The 21,779-nt window shown below is 41.8% G+C and overlaps 1 protein-coding gene across 39 annotated transcripts in view; it reads left to right on the top strand.

Annotated features, from left to right (window-relative positions):
• KALRN (kalirin RhoGEF kinase) overlaps positions 1-21,779 on the top strand; it is a 694,928-nt gene that overhangs the window by 318,722 nt on the left and 354,427 nt on the right. For all 39 annotated transcript variants that reach the window (XR_012431622.1, XR_012431621.1, XR_012431625.1 and 36 more), the window contains exon 10: positions 583-705. Coding sequence is in view for 31 of the 39 variants with exons in the window: in XM_015446332.4 (XP_015301818.2) it covers positions 583-705 (123 nt within the window). In the remaining 8 variants the exon portion in view is untranslated. The remainder of the gene's footprint in view (positions 1-582; positions 706-21,779) is intronic.

Below are 21,779 nucleotides of genomic sequence, written 5' to 3'. Positions count from 1 at the left end.
GGAGGAAGATGGAAAGAAGCCAGAGGGGGCTATTGTCCTAGTGTTCAGATATCATGAGCATCCAACTGGGGACTGACTACCCTGGACTTTGCTTTCAAGATTAGGAAGGGGCGTCCCAGGAGCACAATAGGCAGGATCCCCATGACTGGTTGCCATTGCTGTTTGCATTCTTATGGCAGAGTGACCGATGAGTAATGAGGGCCAAGATACTGCCCAAACTGCTACTACCTAATTTCCTGCCAATATCTTTATGTGATTGGGTAGAAGTGGTGAGGCGGTTAAACTGTGCCTGGTGTGTAGCTTGTTTAAAATAATGAACTAAGAAAATGGAAAAAGTGATGGACGGATAATATGGAGATCAAAAAGGGTAAGTTGAATTTAGTTAAGGGTGGGACTGTGATATTGCCAGTGACAGTGATGAAATCCCATGGACTCACAGCAGATTGACCATTTCCACCTGAACTGCTGCTTTACAATTGGGATGGGATGTGGGGGTGGTTAGGACTCTAGCAGTTGCACATGTTGTCACGTGTCTTTCCTTCTGCTAGGAAGTCATAGTTGCTGTTATCCTTCTTTGACCAGGTGTTGGACTGGATTGAAAACCATGGTGAGGCCTTTCTCAGCAAACACACTGGAGTTGGAAAGTCCCTACATCGAGCCCGGGCCCTGCAGAAGAGGCACGATGACTTTGAAGAGGTGGCTCAGGTGAGATGCTGTCTCTCTGTGTGTGTGTGTGTGTGTGTGTGTCTAGATGAAGGAGACCAGCGCTGTGGCTTTGGTGTTTGGTGAGGCTTGCTGGGTTGATAGCCTGTGGCTGCTGGGCTGCCTTCCTGCCTGATGCAAGGAGTCCTTTGTCTTCTATTGGATTCTAGGTGAGTGGTAAAATAGATGCCCATATTTATAATCTTTCAAAAAAATCTTCCTGCTGGTGTGATCTAAAAATGCCTTGTCCACAAGGTGGTGCTGGCAGGAGGGAATGACATTATTAGATTCCTCATCACCCCAGGGCTGCTGCTTATGGTTGTTACTGCCAGTGAGTGAGAGCTAAAAATCAGTCCCAGCTCTACTTACAAAGCCACATACCTTCCAGGACCTGGAGAAACAGGTGACACCTGCTCACCAGCCATGCACTCACAGGGCTGAATGTGCCCAAAGAACCTGCCTTGGTGTCATTTGGACAATATTTAAACTTCCATTTATATAATGTTCAGTCTTTTAGCTGAGCTGCACACCTGATCCAAAAAGGGCACCATTTCTGAATTTGCGCAAAGATGTTGTATGAGAGGCCCTGGCCATTTGTCTAATAGTATAATTGTTTTAAAGTGTTTTTGTTCAGAGCCTTCATCTTAAAAATGTTATCCTAACTCTGTTATATTTCTCCATTGGGGAGTTTTCCAAATGGGTCCTGAGAATTTTCATTTTCAAGATGAAATACTACTCTCCAGTTATTTTATCAGGTGTGATCAGCTGCCATGTAAAACAAAATAATGAAGAATAAGGGAGGGAGGGTGCCCATATGGGACAGAGGGGTAAGTGCTGCTGAAGGAGTGAGGATGACAGAACTAGGTTTTGCCACATCACTGCTTTAGCCAGAGCTGACTTCAGTCCCACCAGGCAGACAGCCCTCAATGTGGGCCCCACTTTGGGCATTGTGCAGAGCCCTAGGCCTCACCCAGGGAGGCTCCCAGCCCTAGACAGACTATGTGCTATGGATGCAAAAAGAGATGGTATGTCAACAACCGAGCAAGAACAGGAAGGTCATGGAGCATTACTGCCTCTCTAGGGGAGCTGCAAGCATCTGCTGAAAATTGAGAGGCCTTATAGGAGCCAGAAAGACCATGTCCGCAGTGACCTGAGCCCAGGGAGTATGGGTGGATTAGACCCAGCCTGTGAGATAAAGAAAGCCTCATATGGAACCCTTGTGCACTGTTGATGAGAGTGTAAAATGGTGCAGCCACTGTGGAAAACAGTGTGGAGGGTCCTCAAGAATTAAAAATAGAATTAAAAATAGAATTATCATAGATCCAGCAATTCCACTTCAGGGTGTATCCCTAACAGAATTGAAAGCAGGGACTCAAACAGATTTTTTTTTTTTTTTTTTTTGAGACATAGTCTCGCTCTGTTGCCCAGGCTGGAGTACAGTAATGTGATCATGGCTCACTGCAACCTCCGCCTCCTGGGTTCAAGTGATTCTCCTGCCTCAGCCTCCTGAGTAGCTAGGATTATAGGCACCTGCCACCACACCTGGCTAATTTTTTGTATTTTTTTGTAAAAATGGGATTTCACCTCGTTGGCCAGGCTGGTCTCGAACTCCTGACCTCAAGTGATCCACCCACCTCAGCCTCCCAAAGTTCAGGGATTACAGGCGTGAGCCACTGTGCCCAGCCACCAAACAGATATTTATTTATATACTCATGTTCACAATATTCAAATGGTGGAAACAACTCCAATGTCTATTGACGGATGCATGGATAAACAAAATGTGGTCTATTCATATAATGGAGTATTATTTAGACTTAAAAAGGGAGGGAATTCTAACATATGCTACAACATGGATGAACCTTGAAGACATTATGCTAAGTGAAATAAGTCATTCACAAAAAGGATAAATATTTTATGATTCTACTTATACCTAGAGTAGTCAGATTCATAGAGATGGAAAGTAGAATGGTGGTTGTCAGAGGCTGGGGGTAAGGGAGGAATAGGGAGCTATTGTTTAATGAAGCTTATCCAGCCCATGGCCCACAGGCTGTATGTAGCCCATGATGGCTTTGAATGTGGCCCGACACAAATTGGTAAACTTTCTTAAAACATTATGAATTTTTCTGCAATTTTTTTAAGCTCATCAGCTATCATTTGTATATTTTATGTGTGGCCCAAGACAATTCTTCTTCCAATGTGGCTCAGGGAAGCCAAAAGATTGGACACCCCTGGTTTAATTGATACAGAGTTTCAGTTTTGCATGATGAAGATGAAGAGTTCTCGAGATAGATGATGGTGATGGTTGCACCACAACACTGTGAATGTACTTAATACCACTAAATTATATACTTTTTTTTTTTTTTTTTTTTTTTGAGACGGAGTCTCGCTCTGTCACCCAGGCTGGAGTGCAGTGGCGTGATCTTGGCTCACTGCAAGCTCCACCTCCTGGGTTTATGCCATTCTCCTGCCTCAGCCTCCTGAGTAGCTGGGACTACAGGCACCCGCCACCTCACCCGGCTAGTTTTTTGTATTTTTTAGTAGAGACGGGGTTTCACCGTGTTAGCCAGGATGGTCTCGATCTCCTGACCTCGTGATCTGCCCGTCTCGGCCTCCCAAAGTGCTGGGATTACAGGCTTGAGCCACCGCGCCCGGCCAATTATACACTTTAAAATGGTTAAAATTGTAAGTGTTATATTGTGTATATTTTACCACAATACAAAAAAAGAAAGCCTCCTAGCCAGTGAGGACCTTCGGCAAGATGCAGCACAGATCTAAAATATCTGAGTGGCCATGCATCCTGGGTCATTCCTCTCTAGGCTGTTAGGGAGCCAAGGATGGGAGAGGGCCACATGTATCCCCTGACGGCTGAGAGTGGAGGTTTTAGTACGTGGGGTGGTCTGTTGGAATAGGGCCATCCCATAGCTTTGGTGCTTCTGCCTGTGGGCTGTCCTATGGCTCAGCACTCCTCACTTAGAAAGGACATCCCCAAAGCTACCCATAGCTCTGACCCAGCTCAATCCTCCTTGCCCTCTGCCTGATATAGCCTCAGAGGCAATGCCAACCTTGGTTGTAGGCCCATGTTTTGATTATAGGCCACAGTTTTTGCATTTTGTTACAACCAAGCAAGACCCATGGCCACCTCAGGCCCATTTTTCCCGACTGTTCCTCCACCTTCTCGCTGATACCTGATACTCCTTTCATGTGGGACAATGCTTTTCCATCAGCAACAAAAACACATGAATTTAAATTCATGCTAAAGAAAGAATGGGCACATTTTTGAGAGCTTATGTTTCCATTATATATCTTATGCCAATCCTGAGTGATAGGTAGTATTCGCCTTGTTTTATAGAAGACAACACTGAGGCTTAGAAAGTTCTTCCATGTGCCCAAGTCATCCAGCTTGTCAGGGGCTCTGCTGAGATTCAAACCCAGGTCTGTTGGATTCCAGAGTCATGTTCTTATCCTAATTCCATGCTGTCCCTCCTTATTGAGGTAAAGGAAGTGGGCATAAAATTCATTTCTGAGTGCCCATTTGCTTATGGAAAGTGTGGGACAAAGACAAAGGGGGTGAGGGTGGGGGATGTTGCCACCCTTATTGACATCGATTACAACTTTCCTCTGGCCCTTCCAATGAGTAATCCACTGGCATGATCCACACCTCCCTGACTCTGCTTTCTGATAAGACTGTATTTTTTTGAAAGAGAAGACAGAGTTCTAACTTCCAAAAGGCTCATCCTTTTAGGAGGAGTGTTTGCTCTGGAAAGGTGAAAAGCAGATATGAGCTACGAAGGGAGCACTTTACCTAGGGTTCGTGAGCCATCTCATTACCCTGAAATTAGCCTCCAGAGCTGGATCTTGTAGTTGGGGAATTAATCCTACCTTATTCTGTGATCCCCACTCTGGGAGATGGAGCAGCCCAGCATCCTGGGATTGTTAGTCCACATAGGAAAACCAATGCTGACCACAGTGAAGGCTGGTTGGCTGTCAGTAGCAGCCTGCCTGAGACCTGCTTTGTTCTGTACAGCGTGATTGCCATGTTTAGGTGGTGAAAATGGGGTGATCTAGGCAGGAAAGGGTTCTTCTTTCTCTCTTGCTTCTGCTCTCAATTAGATGGGGGCCTCTGGGAGAAGAGGAGTGGATTTAATCAGGAATTGAAAAGTTCTTCAGTAAGAAGAGCAATGACAGAAAGCCCAAAGCATGGACACTCTTATTCTTTGTTTGGGTTGCTGTTTATGAGATGTGGTCAGGAAGGCTATATATGCTGCGGGGTAGGGGCCTGGGGTAACTTATAAGCAATACTCTAAAGGGTCGTGATTCTGTGAAGGGACCTCTTTCAGCCTTACCATTTGGGATTCCTTTACCTGAGACTGATAATGAGAGAGGAATTCTGAGCACCCATTCTCTGTATTTAGGTTCAAAAAACTGTCTTGAATCAAAGCAGAAAGAGAGCTATTACATCTGTCACAGATCCTGGAAATTTGTCCTTCTGAAAGGAAAAGCAAGCCCTCAACAGAGGGAATGGCTACCCACGGGGAGGGGTTGAGGCAGTGTAAAGCCCCTGAACAAATACATCTCCACTCTTGGGATAGTGGAGGCATCTGTGATTCTTACCAGTGGTTAGTCTTTGTAGTAAAGACATTTAGGGCAGCTATTAAATAGACATAAATGATAACTTTGAAGAATTTATGTAGCAATCCATTATCCTTCATTAAACTTTAACTTTTGTGTTTAATAGCTCTTGAACAAATTTTAAACAAATTCTTCAAATACCCTTTGAAGATGAATTAAATATTTGAGTCCTCAGTTCATCCTGCAGATGGCACTCTTTGAATAGCCGACATAGAAGCTGAGCTGACTGGGGAAAGGCTTTGCAGTCATGACAGCCTCCCTAGGGAGGAAGCCAACATTCAGAGTGAAGGTCCAGGAAGGGATACACCAGGGGATCTGTGTCTACAGTTATCTAGTCCAAGCTGCTGAGGTTGTGCATGCTCAAACAGAAGACCTGGGCACTGGCGGGAACCCCTGCTGCTCCTTAGGTCGAATACTGGACTCAGTTTGCCTATAATCTCATCAAATGACTCAGGCCACCAAGTAGAACAGTTTTTAAGAGACACATATTTTTTGTGGTACATTAGGTATCATCAATAATATAAACAAGTGTAAGATGGAGTTGCTGCCCATAATAGGATGGCTGTCAGGGGATAGATGTGTCCATGTCTGCCCCGGTGGTGGAATAGAATGTGGTAATGTTATATTGTCATGAGATACTTGCTACTACGAGGTAGGACAGTACTCAAGTGCCTGTGGTTTACATAACAGCTGTGCCTGCTCTGCTAGTGGCCTGCTTTATGGCCTCATTATCTGAAATGCCAGATTTTCTGTATGCTAATTTAGTCAAAAATTAGCAAGTGTTTACATTCAAATATATATTATCTAAAGTCTCAGAGCACCAAATCACATTTAAGCAGCTAGGCATATTAAGTAGCATTAGTGTAACATTTTTGAAAGAGCAGACAATTTAAAGAAAGACTTAAAGAAATAGAAAAACATGGGCACAATTAAGTATTTATTCAGTAATCTCTGGTTACTTGTTTATCTGTCCAACCCTTGTGGATTTTTTGTTTTGTTTTGTTTTGTTTTTTGTCAAACTTGAGTAGAACACACTTTAAAAAAATCATTCCGAAACTGGAAACCATCATTCTCAGCAAAGTACCACAAGAAGAGAAAACCAAACACCGCATGTTCTCACTCATAAGTGGGAATTGAACAATGAGAACACATGGACACAGGGAGGGAAACATCACACACTGGGGCTTGTCAGGGCATCGGGGGCTGGGGGAGGGATAGCATTAGGAGAAATACCTAATGTAAATGACGGGTTAATGGGTGCAGCAAACCAACATGGCACATGTATACCTATGTAACAAACCTGCACGTTGTGCACACGTACCTCAGAACTGAAAGTATAACAATAAAAAATAAGAGCTATTATGAAAGAAGAATTAACAGAATGAATGGATAATCCAAACAAGTGGTAAGAGAAAGAGTCAATGATGACAAATGTTCTGAACTCTGTAGGCAACTGCATTGTGCTATCTTGATACTTTGTTGACTTAGTAAAACTGGAACTGTAAAAAAAAAATCATTCAAAATAGGTAAGAATAGAGGAAAGGCATTTTAGTGGATTTATCAGTGACCTTGCCCACTGAAGATACTCTGATACACTGAAGATACAATCAGCAAACCTACCATAGTAATAAGGGCAAAATAAAATAGGATAATCCACAGAGATGGAAGGTCTGTGCCCTCAGAGTTGAACAATAGCCCTCATCAATTTTCATTTCCCATCAAGTTTCTCTGTTGGGCACTGTGAAAAGTTAAGAGTTCCACAGTTTCTGTCTTGAGGAACTCAAAATCTAATTTTAAAAAATGCATCAAACATGTTCTAACCTTCTAAGAAATTCCGTGGCACGAAAGGAGGCTTAATGTTTGCTCTTTTAAGGTTTTCAAGGGGCATTTCTAGTAAAAGCTACTTCATCTGGCAATTCAATTAATATGCAGTGATGCAGTGACCTTCAAAGTAAGTTCCTTCTTTCTCTTCTTGCCAGAGATGATGACCAATTATAGCAGCTGCAAATGCAAGCAGAAGGAAAAGGTGGGAGAGCTTAAATAGATGCTTTTTCACACTCTAGCTTCTTAGCAAGGATGAAAGATTCTTAGGCAAATGAAAAAAAAATAGTGAGGAAGAAAGCCGGGAAAATGCAGAAAAATTAATGTCATGAAGTGGGAAAGTGGAGGAATGTGAAGCAGCAAAGAAATAAAGGACAGTCTTGGTCTTTGGATCTTGCATGAAATGTTTCCCGTTGGGTTGGATTCAGAACCTTCCCTCCCTGGAGCACTAGGGAGAAGTTACTGGTATGAGCTGATGGGAGATGGTCTGGTGATCACACTCAGGATAAAAAAAGATGTTACATCTTAACTTCCAGTCAAGGGTTTTGAAGGTCACTTTGTGTGGATATGATGTAGAAAATTGGGAGAGGGCAGGAGCCAATATCCAAGATGTTGTAGAGAGCCTACCATGAACCTCTTGTTAACCCCATGAACTGTCACTCACATTTGCTGCTTCCTTTGGGGAACAAATGGCACATTCAGAAGAAATTGGGACTTTGTTCCTAATGACTTAAGTTCTGAGTAACAAACTGGAAGATTTGAAACCACAGGTGGTGTTTTTATCTCTCGTTCCATGTAATGGCAGTAACTACAGCAAAGAAGGGAAGCTTTGAGAAACAAATGCCTGCCTATGTAGATGGTGTTTCAAAAAGTTTTCTGAACTGTGTTCTGCAGAGCCAGGATGATGGGCTTCTGGCAAGGGATGGAGTGCATCTTGTAAGGACTGGGAAGGATATACGTTGGCAGAAACCTTGATAATCTATATAGAAAGATTTAAATGAATTTTAAAGTAGAGGGAGAAAGTTAACCCAGTGAAGCCAAATTCAGATATGTTAGGCTTTACACAGGTGACATAGAAAAAGTGTGTTATAAATAAAATGTGCTTAGATAACCTTAGGTTTAAAAAAATACCAAGAATACAGGTTGCAGACAATATTTTTAGGCTTCTTTATAAATAAACCAACAAAAGGCATGTGTAACAAGTAGTGCACTTAAACTTTTAACACAAGAAGATAAATATAATAGGTAGTACTGAGACCTCAGGATATTGAGCTCATAACTAGAAAATGGCAGTAGAAGAGGATTCTTTGTTGAAAGGACTTGTTCTAATGGGAGGAGTGACACTGTATCAGAATGCTTCATATCTATATGAAATCTACAAACCTGAGGGTAGAACCTTATGCAGAAATAATATGAAGATAAGAGGAACACAGAAATGAGCCATCACGTTAGTGGAGAGGACCATAGTCTGCTCCATCAAATGGAAGATACGGAAAATGCTGTTCTGAGATTATTTCAGTTCTGGTCAAGGAAAACTATGGTCATAGTGGGAGTCCTCAAGCTCCCTGAAATCTCCTGGAAAAATTTGTGACTCTGTAAATGAAATCAGTCAAATAGGTTAGAGCAAAGGGTTCTATGTGGTAGAATGTGAATCATTGTAGAAAAGCTCAAAAACTGTAGTTTGTGTCTAAACTCCCAAGAACTTTGACCTGTAGATGCAAGGAGTTAGACTTTATTCTTAGAGCAAAGAGGAATGTTAAAGGCTTTTGAGTGATAATATAAATTAAAATATAATATCTAAACCAGGGAGATAATAATTATACTGTCATTGTTTAGATCACATATGGAAAATTGTGCCTAATTCTGGAAAATATATTTTTAAAAAGATATTGACAAAATACACCACGATTATTGGAAGGCTACCAGGACTGTGAAGCTGAAGTAACTGGATATGTTCTGTTTCAAGTAAAGAATGTTTCATGGAAGGCGGGGATGATAGGTTTGATAATTGAAGGCTTCCTAGAGATGAAATAAGAATAAAAGGTACAGTGAAGCCAATTTTAGCTTAATTCAGGTGTAACTTCTAACCACAGGTTGCTTTTTTATGAGCTGTTCAAACCAGAGTGAAGTGCCTTGTGATGTAGTATGCTTCTTCTCACTGGAGGTTTTCTGATACAGGCAACCTTTTTTCCTTAGGATTAAACACCCTCAAGTCTCTCCCTTTTTTTTTTTTTTTGTTTTTTGTTTTTGAGACAGAGTCTTGCTCTGTCACCCAGGTTGGAGTGCAGTGGCGCAATCTCGGCTCACCGCAACCTCTGCCCCCCAGATTCAAGTGATTCTCCTGCCTCAGCCCTCCAGGTAGCTGGGATCAAAGGCATGAGCCACTACACCCTGCTAGTTTTTATATTTTTAGTAGAGATGGGGTTTCACCATGTTGGTCAAGTTGGTCTCGAACTCCTGACTTTAAGTGATCCACCTGCCTTGGCCTCCCAAAGTGCTGGGATTACAGGTGTGAGCCACTACGCCTGGCCTCTCCCATCTTAAAAACAAATTAATACGAATGCAAGCCACCAAGAATAGCTTCTCTGAACTCTTACTTTCCCCTCTGTTTCTCCTTCCCTTTGTAGTCCAAGTTCTTGATAGAGGAGTTTATATTTGCCACCTCTACTTCCTCACCTCCTCCATTCCCCTTGACCCCTGCCATTGGGCTTTTGTTCCCTCTGGCCCACTGAGGTTAATCTTCCAGGGACTCCAACAGGACTCTCTGGTTTTATTTGCTAACTTTATTATTTATTGCTAAATCCAAAAGACACTTAACAGATTTTTTTTTTTTTTTTGAGACAGAGTTTCTCTCTTGTCGCCCCTGCTGGAGTGCAATGGTATGATTTCGGCTCACTGCAACCTCCGTCTCCCGGGTTCAAGTGATTTTCCTGCCTCAACCTTCCGAGTAGCTGGGATTATGGGTGCCCGCCACCACGCCCAGCTAATTTTTGTATTTTTAGTAGAGACGGGGTTTTGCCATGTTAGCCAGGCTGGTCTTGAACTCCTGACCTCAGGTGATCTGCCCACCTTGGCCCCCCAAAGAGCTGGGACATCGTGCCCTGTGGGTTTCCTTATGACTTTCTGACTGGTCCTGATTAAACTCTTTTCCCTTTTCCCCAGGATTTGTTCCTCAGATCTTCTCTTCTCACTTTATACACACTCCCTGAACAATTTAGACTCTCTCTCAGTCTCGACAGCCACCCCTGCTCTGATGGCTTCCAAATCCATGTCTCATTTCTGGTTTCACCCCTGGGTTCCATATTTGTAAACCCATTGGCTCTGTGGACACCTCTGCTGCAATTTTCAGAGGGTTCCTAAACTCAGTGTGTCCAAAGTTTATTATATCACCTCCTACCCCTTCTGGTGTGCTCTTATTCCTACATTCCTTATACCAGTGAAGGCCACCAACCACCCACTTGCTTGAGGCAGAAACTTGGGAGTCATTCTTGATTCCTCCCTTGCTCTTCCTCGTCATTGTCTATTGCAAAGTCTTATTGATTCTGCCTCTTTTGTATGTTTCTTTCCTTCCATCCCCATTGCCACTGCCTTAGATCAGAGCCTCATTATCTCTTGCTTGGAATACTGCAATAGCCTTCTGTTTTCCCTGACTCCAGTCATTGTCTTAAATCTATCCTCACACTGCCACAATAGTGGCTTTCCTCAAATTCAGTCTCATCATGATCTCCATTGGTTATGGAACCTATAGATGGCTTCCCATCAGGATAAAGTTCAAACTCTTAATAATATAAACCCTTTGTGACCTGCCCATTACTTTGTCTGGTTTTAGCTTTTACCCTTCCTGTGTTGCCTGTATCCCACCATGTATTCCTGTTTTCCTGAGCATGCTATGCTCTAAAGTCTCAATACTGTCTCCTTCTCACTCCTTTAACTGACCAGCTTCTATTCACCTGTAAACACTTGTCTCAAATATCATCTCTTCCAGGAAGCCCTCTGTGGCCTCCTTGGTTTGGATTGGATGCCCCTTTTCTAGTCACCTGGTTACTCTGGTCATATCTCTATTATGGTAGTTAGCACAGTGCCATAATCAGTTTTATGCTGTCCTCACTATCTGACTGGACTGTGATCTTCCTCAGAGCAATAATTTTGTCTCAGTCTTTTTAAACCAATGCCTAGCACAGTGGTAACCCTGACATGCAATGGACACTTGAAAGATAAACGAATGAGTGATATGGAACGAATGCCTTTGTTGGGCGGTTATCAGGCCAGATGATCTCTGAGGTCCCTCTCAGCTCTAAGAATAAGAGAGGTAGATCGGATGAATATTTATAAGAACACAGGCTCCAGAACCACATAACCTGGAACATAACTGAGTACTATCCTGACAGAATTAGCAAGACTGCCCTGTGCTGGGGGTCACCCTGAATAGCCCCAGTGCAGGGTTTGGCACTTTAGAGGAAGCATCTTTTGAGTCAAATTTTGAGTGAGTTCTTTGGACTCTTTTGTATTTTTTTAATTAAAGAAAGCCAAAAAAATTCAGATGAAGCTATAGGAAACCACTCTTGACAAGAAGAAATGGCTGTACTTACTGTGTCCATTTTCCCAGCTCCACTACGTTTCCATGATTTATCCAGCTGGGATCATTATCATCACACTGAGCCTGACCACCAGAGGAGGCTTTAACCTTCTCTCTTCATTAGCTGAAATGTAAGGAAGTATTTTTTCCTCTTTTTAAAAACTCGCTGTTGTTACAGGTGAGTAAGATTGGTCTTTTCCAAAGAGATCTGAAAGGCAACAACAAAACAAAAATTAGATAGAAGTGGTATACTGTATATTGACTTTGTATTCAGCATACTGATTTTGAGTCCAAGACAACTCTTCTAGTCACAGACTGCTTTTGATTCAATATAACCAATGTTCACTGGTTGCCATTTTTTCCTTCTCCTTTTTGAGACGGAAATGGCCTTCATAACAACAACAATGATAACACCTGCTGAGTACTTTCTATGTGCTGGGCACTGTTCAAATTATTTTTCTTATGTTAACTTATTTATTTCTCACAACATCCCATGAGTTATTAATATATATTTCTAATTCCCATTTATAGATAGGGAATTTGAGGCACAGAGACTAAATGAGTAGCTGAAGTTGATAGACCTTGTGAGTGGTGGAGCTCAGATTCAAGCTCTAGTAGTCTGGTTCCAGAGTCCAGGCTGTCAACCACCCTGCTGTGGAGTCTCTTGATTCAAAAGAACCTCGGATGTCTCTGGGATCAGGCCTGGTGTGGTCCTCATTTCCGTCCCAGAGCCAGTTCCTAGCCCTCTTTCCGTGTGTGGATCTGGGTCATCCCTCAGGCAGCTCGCCTCACATTAGCACTGTGACTGCAGGACCCCTAAGGGATACTTTTTCCCTTCTTGCCTCTAAGATTTCCCTTGGACTCTCACGAAGGTCACCTTCCTGATCCTCCATGACATTTTTTTAACCCAAAAGGTGTCTATGCAGCCTCAGGCCGCATATGACTGACTTTTGCCCTTCTCTGCCTGTCCTCTGGTGTATCTGAAGCACATGTAAGAATGATTGGTGACAGCTGGTTCTGCTCTTTGCTGGAGCTTGGCCTAGTTAACAATTGATTTGGCCAGTATCTGGCCTGAGTCTTCATTTCTATGTTCTAGCACAAAATGGTGGACTACACTTGGCCCAGACCAGATGGTTATTTCATCCCTTTCCTTTTACCTTTTGCTAAAGTTAAGCTATCACTAATGAAATGTCCTAGCTTTCAAAAACCTACCCCCCTAGTAGTCCCCTATCTCCATATGAGGTGTCCCCTTTAGTTCTGATTTCCCTCTACTGGGGCATATGGTATAGTGAAGAAAAGCCTAGCATTTGGGGTCAGTCTCTTTTTTCCACTTTTGGCCCTGGACCTTGTGACAATCACTTAAGTTCTCTGAGCCCCAGAGTTCTTCTCTCTGAAATGAGAGTGACACCTACCCTGAAGAGTGATGTGGAGATGAGAAATAATATATGGAAAGTACCTAATGGAGAATTTGATTCTTAGGAGATGCTCCATAAATGGCGGTCTCTGTGGCAGCAAATGGTGATCATGTTGGTGCCGGTGGCTGGTGATAGAATATATCTAAGCTTCACTCCCTTCCAGGCAAAGCCGTTAAGTGCCATGCTGTCATCTCTCAAGATTCAGCGTGGAATGGTCTGCTTAGCTATGTGGGAAAGAGTAGGCCTGTGCTTTGAGATGGCCAGGTGCCAAGAGGACAGATCAGCTGCAGGTACCGACAAACATCATCAAGCGTTAAGTGTTATGGAAGAGGTGGGTGCCCTATTTGACCAGTCAAACAAGGAAAGCCAATAGAGTAATGGTATATCCTGCCTAGGGGCAGGGGACACCCAGCAGCTGGGCATCCAGGAGCCAGTGGTGTTCAGCGACCCAAGGTGGAGGCTTGCACAGTTTGCACCTGGGAGGCTCTTAGCCGGGCTGTAGCCACTGGGCTGCAGTTCAGAGGCAGGATTCTTGAGGTATCAGATAAGGTAATGGCTGGCTCTTAGGAACAGGACAAAACTGTAGTTATGGAAACTGAGTACCAGGGCAAGACTGCATTGGCTGCCAGTGGAATCTGATATGGAGGACAAGCCTGTCAGTGAGATGAGCGACTCAATTTGGTGCGACTCAATTTGGGCTGGAGCTGAGCCTGCCATGGGGCCCCAGAAAAGGGAGAAAGAAGTAGAGAGACACTATGAGCCAAGTGAGAACAGACTCTCCCTTCTAAAGGATTCTTTGCCTAGTGGCCCTCCTCAGAAAGAGTGGAATCACTCAAGTTTCACAAATGTGACAACATATTTTACCTTGCACAGTGAGAAGAATAGGAAGAATATAGTAACTGTCTCTCAGAGAGCATTGGCGTGGTTTAGAAAGGAAACAGGGAAAGTTATTCCAGAGGAAAGCTTTCTCATCTGCCCAGTATTGATTCTGAAAGCAAACCATTTATTACCATGTCTTCCAATAATTAATTTCAACAAATGTCAACTTGCCCAGATTAAGAGAAGCAGAATCAGCTTCCTTTCTCTTCCCCCTTTCTTTTGTTTCTGTGACACCGTGAGCAGGGTGAGCCTCAGGAGTATGCTTGCTGCTGGGGAAGCCAGCATTTGTCTATGCTGAAAGAAGAGGGAGCATGTGATGAATTTGCATATAGGAGGAATGTATGCAAATTTCTCAAGACTATTTTGCCTTCATGAAAAGATTTGGAAAAGTATTTGTAAGGTTTTAAACCTATGCTATAAAGACAAACATACAAGAATAACTGATAATAACTACCATTTATTGAAGGCACGCTTTTACAAGGAATACCTCACTTAATCTTTGAAACAGCTCTATAGAGTTACTGTTAATATTTTCCATATGAGGAATCAGGCTTAGAGAGGATCATTCAAGTGGAGGAGGCAAGGCTCACACTCCTAGAACACACACAGTCAGAGGAATTTAAAAAAACTGGGTTTAGTCAACCTTCCTTCTGATTTTTTTCTAAAGGAAGTTTTTTTATTTTATTTTATTTTATTTTATTTATCTTTTTTAAGTTTAATTACAAAGTTACATATTTTTCGATATAAAACATACAGACAAGCAAAAAGAAACAGAAATAATCCACCCACTTGGTTGTCTGTCTAACAGTTGCTAATACTTTGTGTTTATTCTTCCAGCTATTCCTCTGTTTATGTGTATATGGGTACATTTAGTTACCAGCTTTTCTCATTTAATGATATCGCCATGGTAATAGATGCATATCTACAATGTTATTTTTCTTTGCTGTGGCATTTTTAATATTAAAACTTTATATTCTTTTCTAGATTCTAGTACCTTACAAGCTATTAAAACCAGGTACAGTTATAAGTGTGTAAAGAGAAGCAACACTAGCATTGAAGACACAGGGCTGGGTTTAAGCCAAGCATTCAGAATTTCTTCCCAAGAGAAAGCTTCAGAGAATGGCAATTTACAGGAACCCTCCCAAGCCTTTCCAGTTCCTCATTGTAGGTGTGCATATATTACAGGGCTATGAGGACCTTCTGAGTCCATAAAACTGGCTGGGGTGGGGAGGAGCGATGGTGGCAGTGGTGGTGGTGGGGACAGTTTCAGAACAGTAACATTTGTAGCCTCTTTCTTCCTCCTCCTCCTCCTCCTCTTCCTCTTCCTCCTTCATCCCTTCCCACGGGTCCAGGTGTGATTTGAGGTGGGCAATGCTTTCTAGGCCCCCTGAAACCTCCATGAAGCAAGTACTTTCTGGCCGAGGCGTTCAGGGTAATGGGGGCAAATCAGGTTGTGGGGGCTGACGGGTAAGAGATTTGAGAACATGTGGGTAGATGAGGCAGCTGGTGCAGGCAATGAGGAATAGGAACCAGTATCAAAGAGCCCTGAGGAAAAGGGCTTCGGGCAATATATTAAGCAAACCAAAAAATAAACACACATCACCAACAAGAGCAACCCACCAGGCAGATCTGTCTTTTTTCTCTGCCAATGAGCAACTGGAGGCATTTTCATAAACCAATTCTGTTCAGGATAAATTTTTAACAGGAGAAAAGCCCACTGCCAAGTTGAGACAGGAACAGATAATTACATCTGAGTTATTCCACCTGGAAAGGAAGCCAGGTTTGAGACAGAGGGAACTGAGTTCTTATGGCCCCCTGCAGATACCAGAGGACATCCAAGCCTCAACAGGATTAGTGCCTTTATTTGTCTTGGGATGCACAAGGCATATGCCCAGCTAGCCCAAGATACTGCCCTTTGGATTTAAATAGAGATTGGTGCAGCTGTCCTACTGCAATCCAGGAGCCAACAAAACAAATACTGGCAACTTCAGCTATAATTACATATCTCCATGGTGTTTCACACCATGGGCTATTTTGCACAATATATCTGAGCCTCAACAATGCCAAATATGGATTGAAATAGCTCCGATGGACTTTGGCTTATCACCTGCCTAGAATTTTAAAATATCACCAAGGGAAGGAAGCCATGGAAGAGGCTAAAAAGGGAACTCCAAATCCATATAATGGACATGTTTCATTTTTCTTTCTCTTCAGGAGGCTTGGACCTATGGACTCTTTTAGTGTCTTGGGAATTCCCAAGGTCAGTTTCATTTGCTTAAAAAAATACAGCTAAGAGAAGAGGATTATTGGGATGCAGATCTTGAGTCTGATTCACCTGCTGTAGCTGTCACTCTGATGAAACTTTGCAAGTTTACAAAGTTAGAAAGGTTCGAGGTTTGGGTATCCCAGTTACCCTGATTTGATCATTATATGTTGCATACAGGTATCAAAATATCACATTACTCTAAAAATATGTACAACTATTATATGTCAATAAATAAATTTTAAAAATTATAGTATAAAGTTTGGGATTTACTCCAAGAAATTACATTGTATCATGACTTCAGGGTGCCAGATGACCTGGACTAAGGATAATTTCCTAGATTTTTCCTTTCTTCACTCTATGCCTCACACAAAGATCACTTGAAAAATTAGTGCCACAATCTCCCCATCAACAAAATGGGAGTTACAGATTCTTCCTGCCTTCTTCCTTGTGGGAAGCAACAAGATCCAGTGAGAAGGATACAGGGATTAGAATACTTGAAGGGGAGGCCAGAGCCACCCCACCTATATGTACAGTTCCCCTAACCTTGCCAAGCCTCAGTTTCTACATCTACAAAATGGGAATGATATCTATTTCATTTTAGTTGAAGTAGGCATGCAGTAAGATAATGTACTTAAAAGTACTTTAAGTCTAGAGCACAGAGCAAATGTAAATTGCCATCATTATTTTTCAGGGGATATGGTGACAGTGGATGAGATCATGTCTGGAACACACTCAGAAAAGAAGAACTAAAGATATAGAAGAGATTGATGATATTGCCCCATCCCAGGAGTTTCCCAAGAGAGGGAATGTGCTGACCAGTCTCTGAGTTTAACTGAACTCTTGATGCCCTGGGCTTCTTTCACTGTTTGAGGGCCAGATTCCCATGCGTAGCAGGATTAGCCGGGAAACTTTCCACATTCTAAAGCTAAAGCTAATGATTTAATGAGCAAAATCTCTCCCTGTTCTGATGTTTATTTATATAAGTTCAGGTCAGTAGGACTTTTGGGGCAAAAGCGGTTGTAAGTGGAAACAGCATGATGCTTTGCATTTCGAGCTCTCTGTCGGTTTCTTTTCACCGCCCTTCTAATCAGAGAAAAACGGGCAGCCCTGCCCAGCGACCTCTCAACAGCAAGCAGTGTTGCCCCACTTCAAGACAGCAAGGGGGTCTACAGTGCTTCTTATATCTACCTTTTGGGGGTTCTGTGAACTTATTTATGCCTAGCTAGATCCTGCCTCCAAGCCAGCTTGTTCTTGTTTCATTATGTCACTGTCCACATTAATACCATTGCTTAATTTTCTTTTTCTCTTATGGAGGGTGGATTTGTATGGAATTACTTACGGTTCTTGCCTAGGTTTTTGTGACTGTGAGGATTATGGGTATAGTCTGTAGTCATGGAAGATAGCTCTTGGCCTGTGAACATCAGGAACAGTCAAGAGTTTCAGAAAATTAGCTGAATGATGGGATGGGAGCCTGAACCTCATGACCTTTCCCTGTCTCATGGTCCAATCTTCAGCTATTTGGATTCTGCCCTTTCCCTGAAGAGCTTTATGTGGGGAGACTTTGATCTCCTGCAGCTTCTCTGCTCTGAGGAAATGTTGCAATGGCTATGTCTTTTCACTTAATCTCCTAAGGAAAGGAAGTGGGAAGAACATGTTCCTGCTTTGAAAGTGGGGAGCCGGAGGTCTCAGATGGCCCTGGGTTTTGGCCGACAGTGCATGGCGAACAGTCCTTAGTGGATATGTGGTGTCTCTTTTGCCCTAAAACAAATCTCTCGATCCAGCCCTGTTTGAGAAGTGTGTGCAGATGGCCTTGTCACTAGCATAGGTCTCCTTCCTCTTGTCTTTCTCTCCTCTTGACTCCCTCCCACCAGCTTTCCACACCAGACAGCCACTCATTAGGGCTTATTCCACAGTGAGGACTAGAGCTGGGGTGTCTGACTCCCAAACCGTGCTTCACTGAGGACAGCTGGGCTGTTCTGCCTGTAGAGCTGTTAGACACGTCTGCTGTGCTCCCACAGTGAGCTTGCCAAATCTGTACTATTGCCATGCCATTCCCTTGCCTAGCAGATTACTCTTTGGCTTCACATTCTAGGCTTTAAAGTTGGCTCAAAAAGTCACTTCCTGAAAATGTCTCCAGCTTTATCCATCCTGCCCTGGTCACTCCTTTACCAAGTATGACCTCAGCATTATATTGCTAATTTGTGCTACTGTCACCCTTCATTTCTTTCATGTCCTTGGGGTCTATATAACTTAATTATGTAGAGAACCAAGACTTAACCCTAGGCACGTCATGGAGAAACTTTTCAAATTTTGTTTTTATTGATGATGAACTCTCAAATACAGTTTATATTTTTTCATGCCTTATATACTAAGCATTCTGAACACAATTCACCCCTTTAAAAATGAAGGGGAGTACCTATGGCAATGTCCACAAATCTCAGTAATGAGTAGGGACACCCCAAGAGCCACTGAAGAAGCTAAGTTTTTCTCTTTCTACTCACTGTTGGGTCTCTCCCAATACTACAGTATGGTTCTAGGGCTAGTCTGCATTCCACGGGACCTAGTCAGCTGCTACACAGTCTCTAGAGCAGCCCTGTGCCTGACACCTACATTTCTGCTGGATGATGATGATGACGATTTTAACAGTATACCTGGGGAAGGTGAGATACAAGTGGACTTGACTTTCTAAAGCCATGCTGATAGCCCAATCCTAGAGCAAACCAGTGAGACTAGACAAGAGAGAATGATTTTTCTAGATCTGAGTGTTACCTGTTATCCCTTTCACTTTGCATTACTCCACCTTTGTGTTACTAATTCTCATTTAAAAGGCCCTAAGCATTTCAATCTATATCAGCTTGTCAGTTTCACACATGCAGGAACCCAAGGTCCAGACTCCCTGCCTGTCATTCCGTGCTGCTGTTAGTTCTGTGTCATGGCACTAAGGCTTTTGATATTTATATGATGGTGATAGGGAAGGCTTTCAACCAAAACTTACGGTGCCACTTCAGACATAGGCTCTAGGGATGTGATCGGAGCACCTGCCTCACTTTTAAGTACTTTCAAATTTGACATGTTTCTTACTTCTGATGGCTGAGGAAAACAACTCAAGGTTATGAATAATTGATGCTGGCATTGTGCCCAGGGAGAATAATTTCTAGGACTTCATAGGTGATCATTTTTAATGAGTTTTTTTGCATATGTATGTCATACCAACATCATGTTTCTTCTAAGCTATGCTAAGCAATGTCATAAAGTCCAGACTGAGAAATGTGAAATATCTGACTGGGGGGCTACAGAGACATTTTACATGTTTTGTGATTGTATATTTTATTGTACTTCTTCAAGCATTAGTCAGGGTTTACATAACTAGGAAATGCATTCATCTCTAAGATAAATATATTTGTAATGAAATTTATTTGTATTTCTCAATGCACTCACATTTTCACCTGTCAGTTGACAAAAATATATTGAATCCTTATCTTTCCCTTTTAAAATTTCTTTGGTGTTTTTCAAATTTTGGAGAAAGTCCTGTTTATTGTAATAACATGTGGAACATTGCAAAGATGTGTAAATAAAGAGCTAATTATTTCTCCACTCCCATTTCTCAATTCCACACTCCCAAGATAATCAGTTATCTTGCACATCTTTCTCTTTTTCTTTTAAATTTCTTATTTTTTAATCAACAGAAACATGTATGTATGTATTTACTATGTACAACATATTGTTTTGAAGTATATATACATTGAGGAATAACTAAATCTGGCTAATTAAGACATGCATCATCTCACATAGTTATCATTTTTGTGGTGAGAGAACTTTATATCTATTCCCTTAGCATTTTTTAAGAATACATATATTGTTAACTCTAGATGCCATGTTGAACAATAGATCCCTTGAACTTATTCTTCTATCTAATTGAAATTTTGTATCTTTCGGCCAACATCTCCCCAACCCCCCTGCCTCAAGACCTCCCAACCGCCACCCCCAATTATCCCATCCCCTGGTAACCACCTTACTGTCTGCTTCTGTGAGATCAACTCTTTTAGATTCCACATATAAGTGAGATCATGCAGTATTTATCTTGCTGTGCCTGGCATATCTCACTTACCATAACATATTCTAGGTTGATTCATATTGTCAAAAATGACAGGATCTCCTTTTTTATTGCTGAATAGTATTCCATTGTCTATATGACAGCACTTCAAAAAGTTTATGGAAAATGTAATTTAAAAGAAAAAATATATATAAACGCTATTTGTCAACATAAGTTCCATCAAGTTCAAGGCACCTTTGTAAGTGATGATACCAGTTATTTAGTCCATCCCTAAAGAACCGAGGGTCCTGGGAATTTAACCAGGTCAATGTATGTTCTTAACTCAAGGAAAATGGATGCCCTTTAAGATTTTTTTTATGATTAAGATACAAAAAAGATGTCAGAAGGAGCCAAATCAGGACTGTAAGGTGGATGTCTAATGATTTCCCATCAAAATTCTTAAAAAAAAAAAAAAAAAAAAAAAGCCCTTGTTTAGCTGAGAGAAATGAGCAGGAGCATTGTTTTAGTGGAGAACTGTCTAGTGAAGCTTTCTGGGCATTTTCATGTTAAAGCTTTGGGTAATTTTTTCAAAACACTCTCATAGTAAGCAAATATTATCACTTTGGCCATCCAGAAAGCCAACAAGTGAAATGCCTTGAGCATCCCAAGAAATTGTTGCCATGGTCTTTGCTCTTGACCAGTTTGCTTTTGCTTTGATAGGTTCCCACTTCCACCTCTTGGTAGCCATTGCTTTGATTGTGTTTTGTCTTCAGGATCATACTGGTAAACTATGTTTCATTTCTGTTACAGTTCTTCAAAGAAATACTTCAAAATCTTAATCATGCTTGTTTAAAGTCTCCATTAAAACTCTACTCTTGTTTGCAACTGATCTGGCTGCAATCATTTTGGCACTCATTGAGTGGAAAGTTTGCTCGACTTTAATTTTTCAGTCAGAATTGTGTACGCTGATCCAACTGAGATGTCTATGGTGTTGGCTATTATTTCTGTGGTTAATCATTGGCGTGAACAAGACTAATTTTTCTTCACAAATTGATGTGGATGGTCTGTAGCTATGGGCTTCATCTTCAAAATTATTTCATTCCTTCTTAAAATGAGTTAGCTACTTGTAAACTGCCAATTCCTTTAGGGCATTGTCCCCATAAACTTTTTGTAAAGCATAAATAATTTCATCATTCTTCCACCCAAGCTTCACCATAAATTTGATGTTTGTCCTTGCTTCAATTTTAGCAGCATTCATGTTGCTCTGATTGGGGCTATTTGAAACTGATGTCTTATCCTTCTTAGTACCTCAAACTACTTCCTGTTCAGGTATGTTATGACAAGTTAGTATGAGTTTATTTGGGTGTAAAAAAGTTGAAATCCACGCATAGTTTCCTTTTAAATATCACACATTTCCCATGAATTTTTTGAAGACCCTTTGTCTTCTTCATCCATTTA

This window comes from Macaca fascicularis, chromosome 2 (assembly GCF_037993035.2).
Source record: "Macaca fascicularis isolate 582-1 chromosome 2, T2T-MFA8v1.1".
In the NCBI taxonomy this organism is placed as follows: Eukaryota; Metazoa; Chordata; class Mammalia; order Primates; family Cercopithecidae; genus Macaca; species Macaca fascicularis.
Note: the sequence above shows the minus strand (reverse complement) of the source record. Positions and strands in the feature narration are given on the sequence as shown.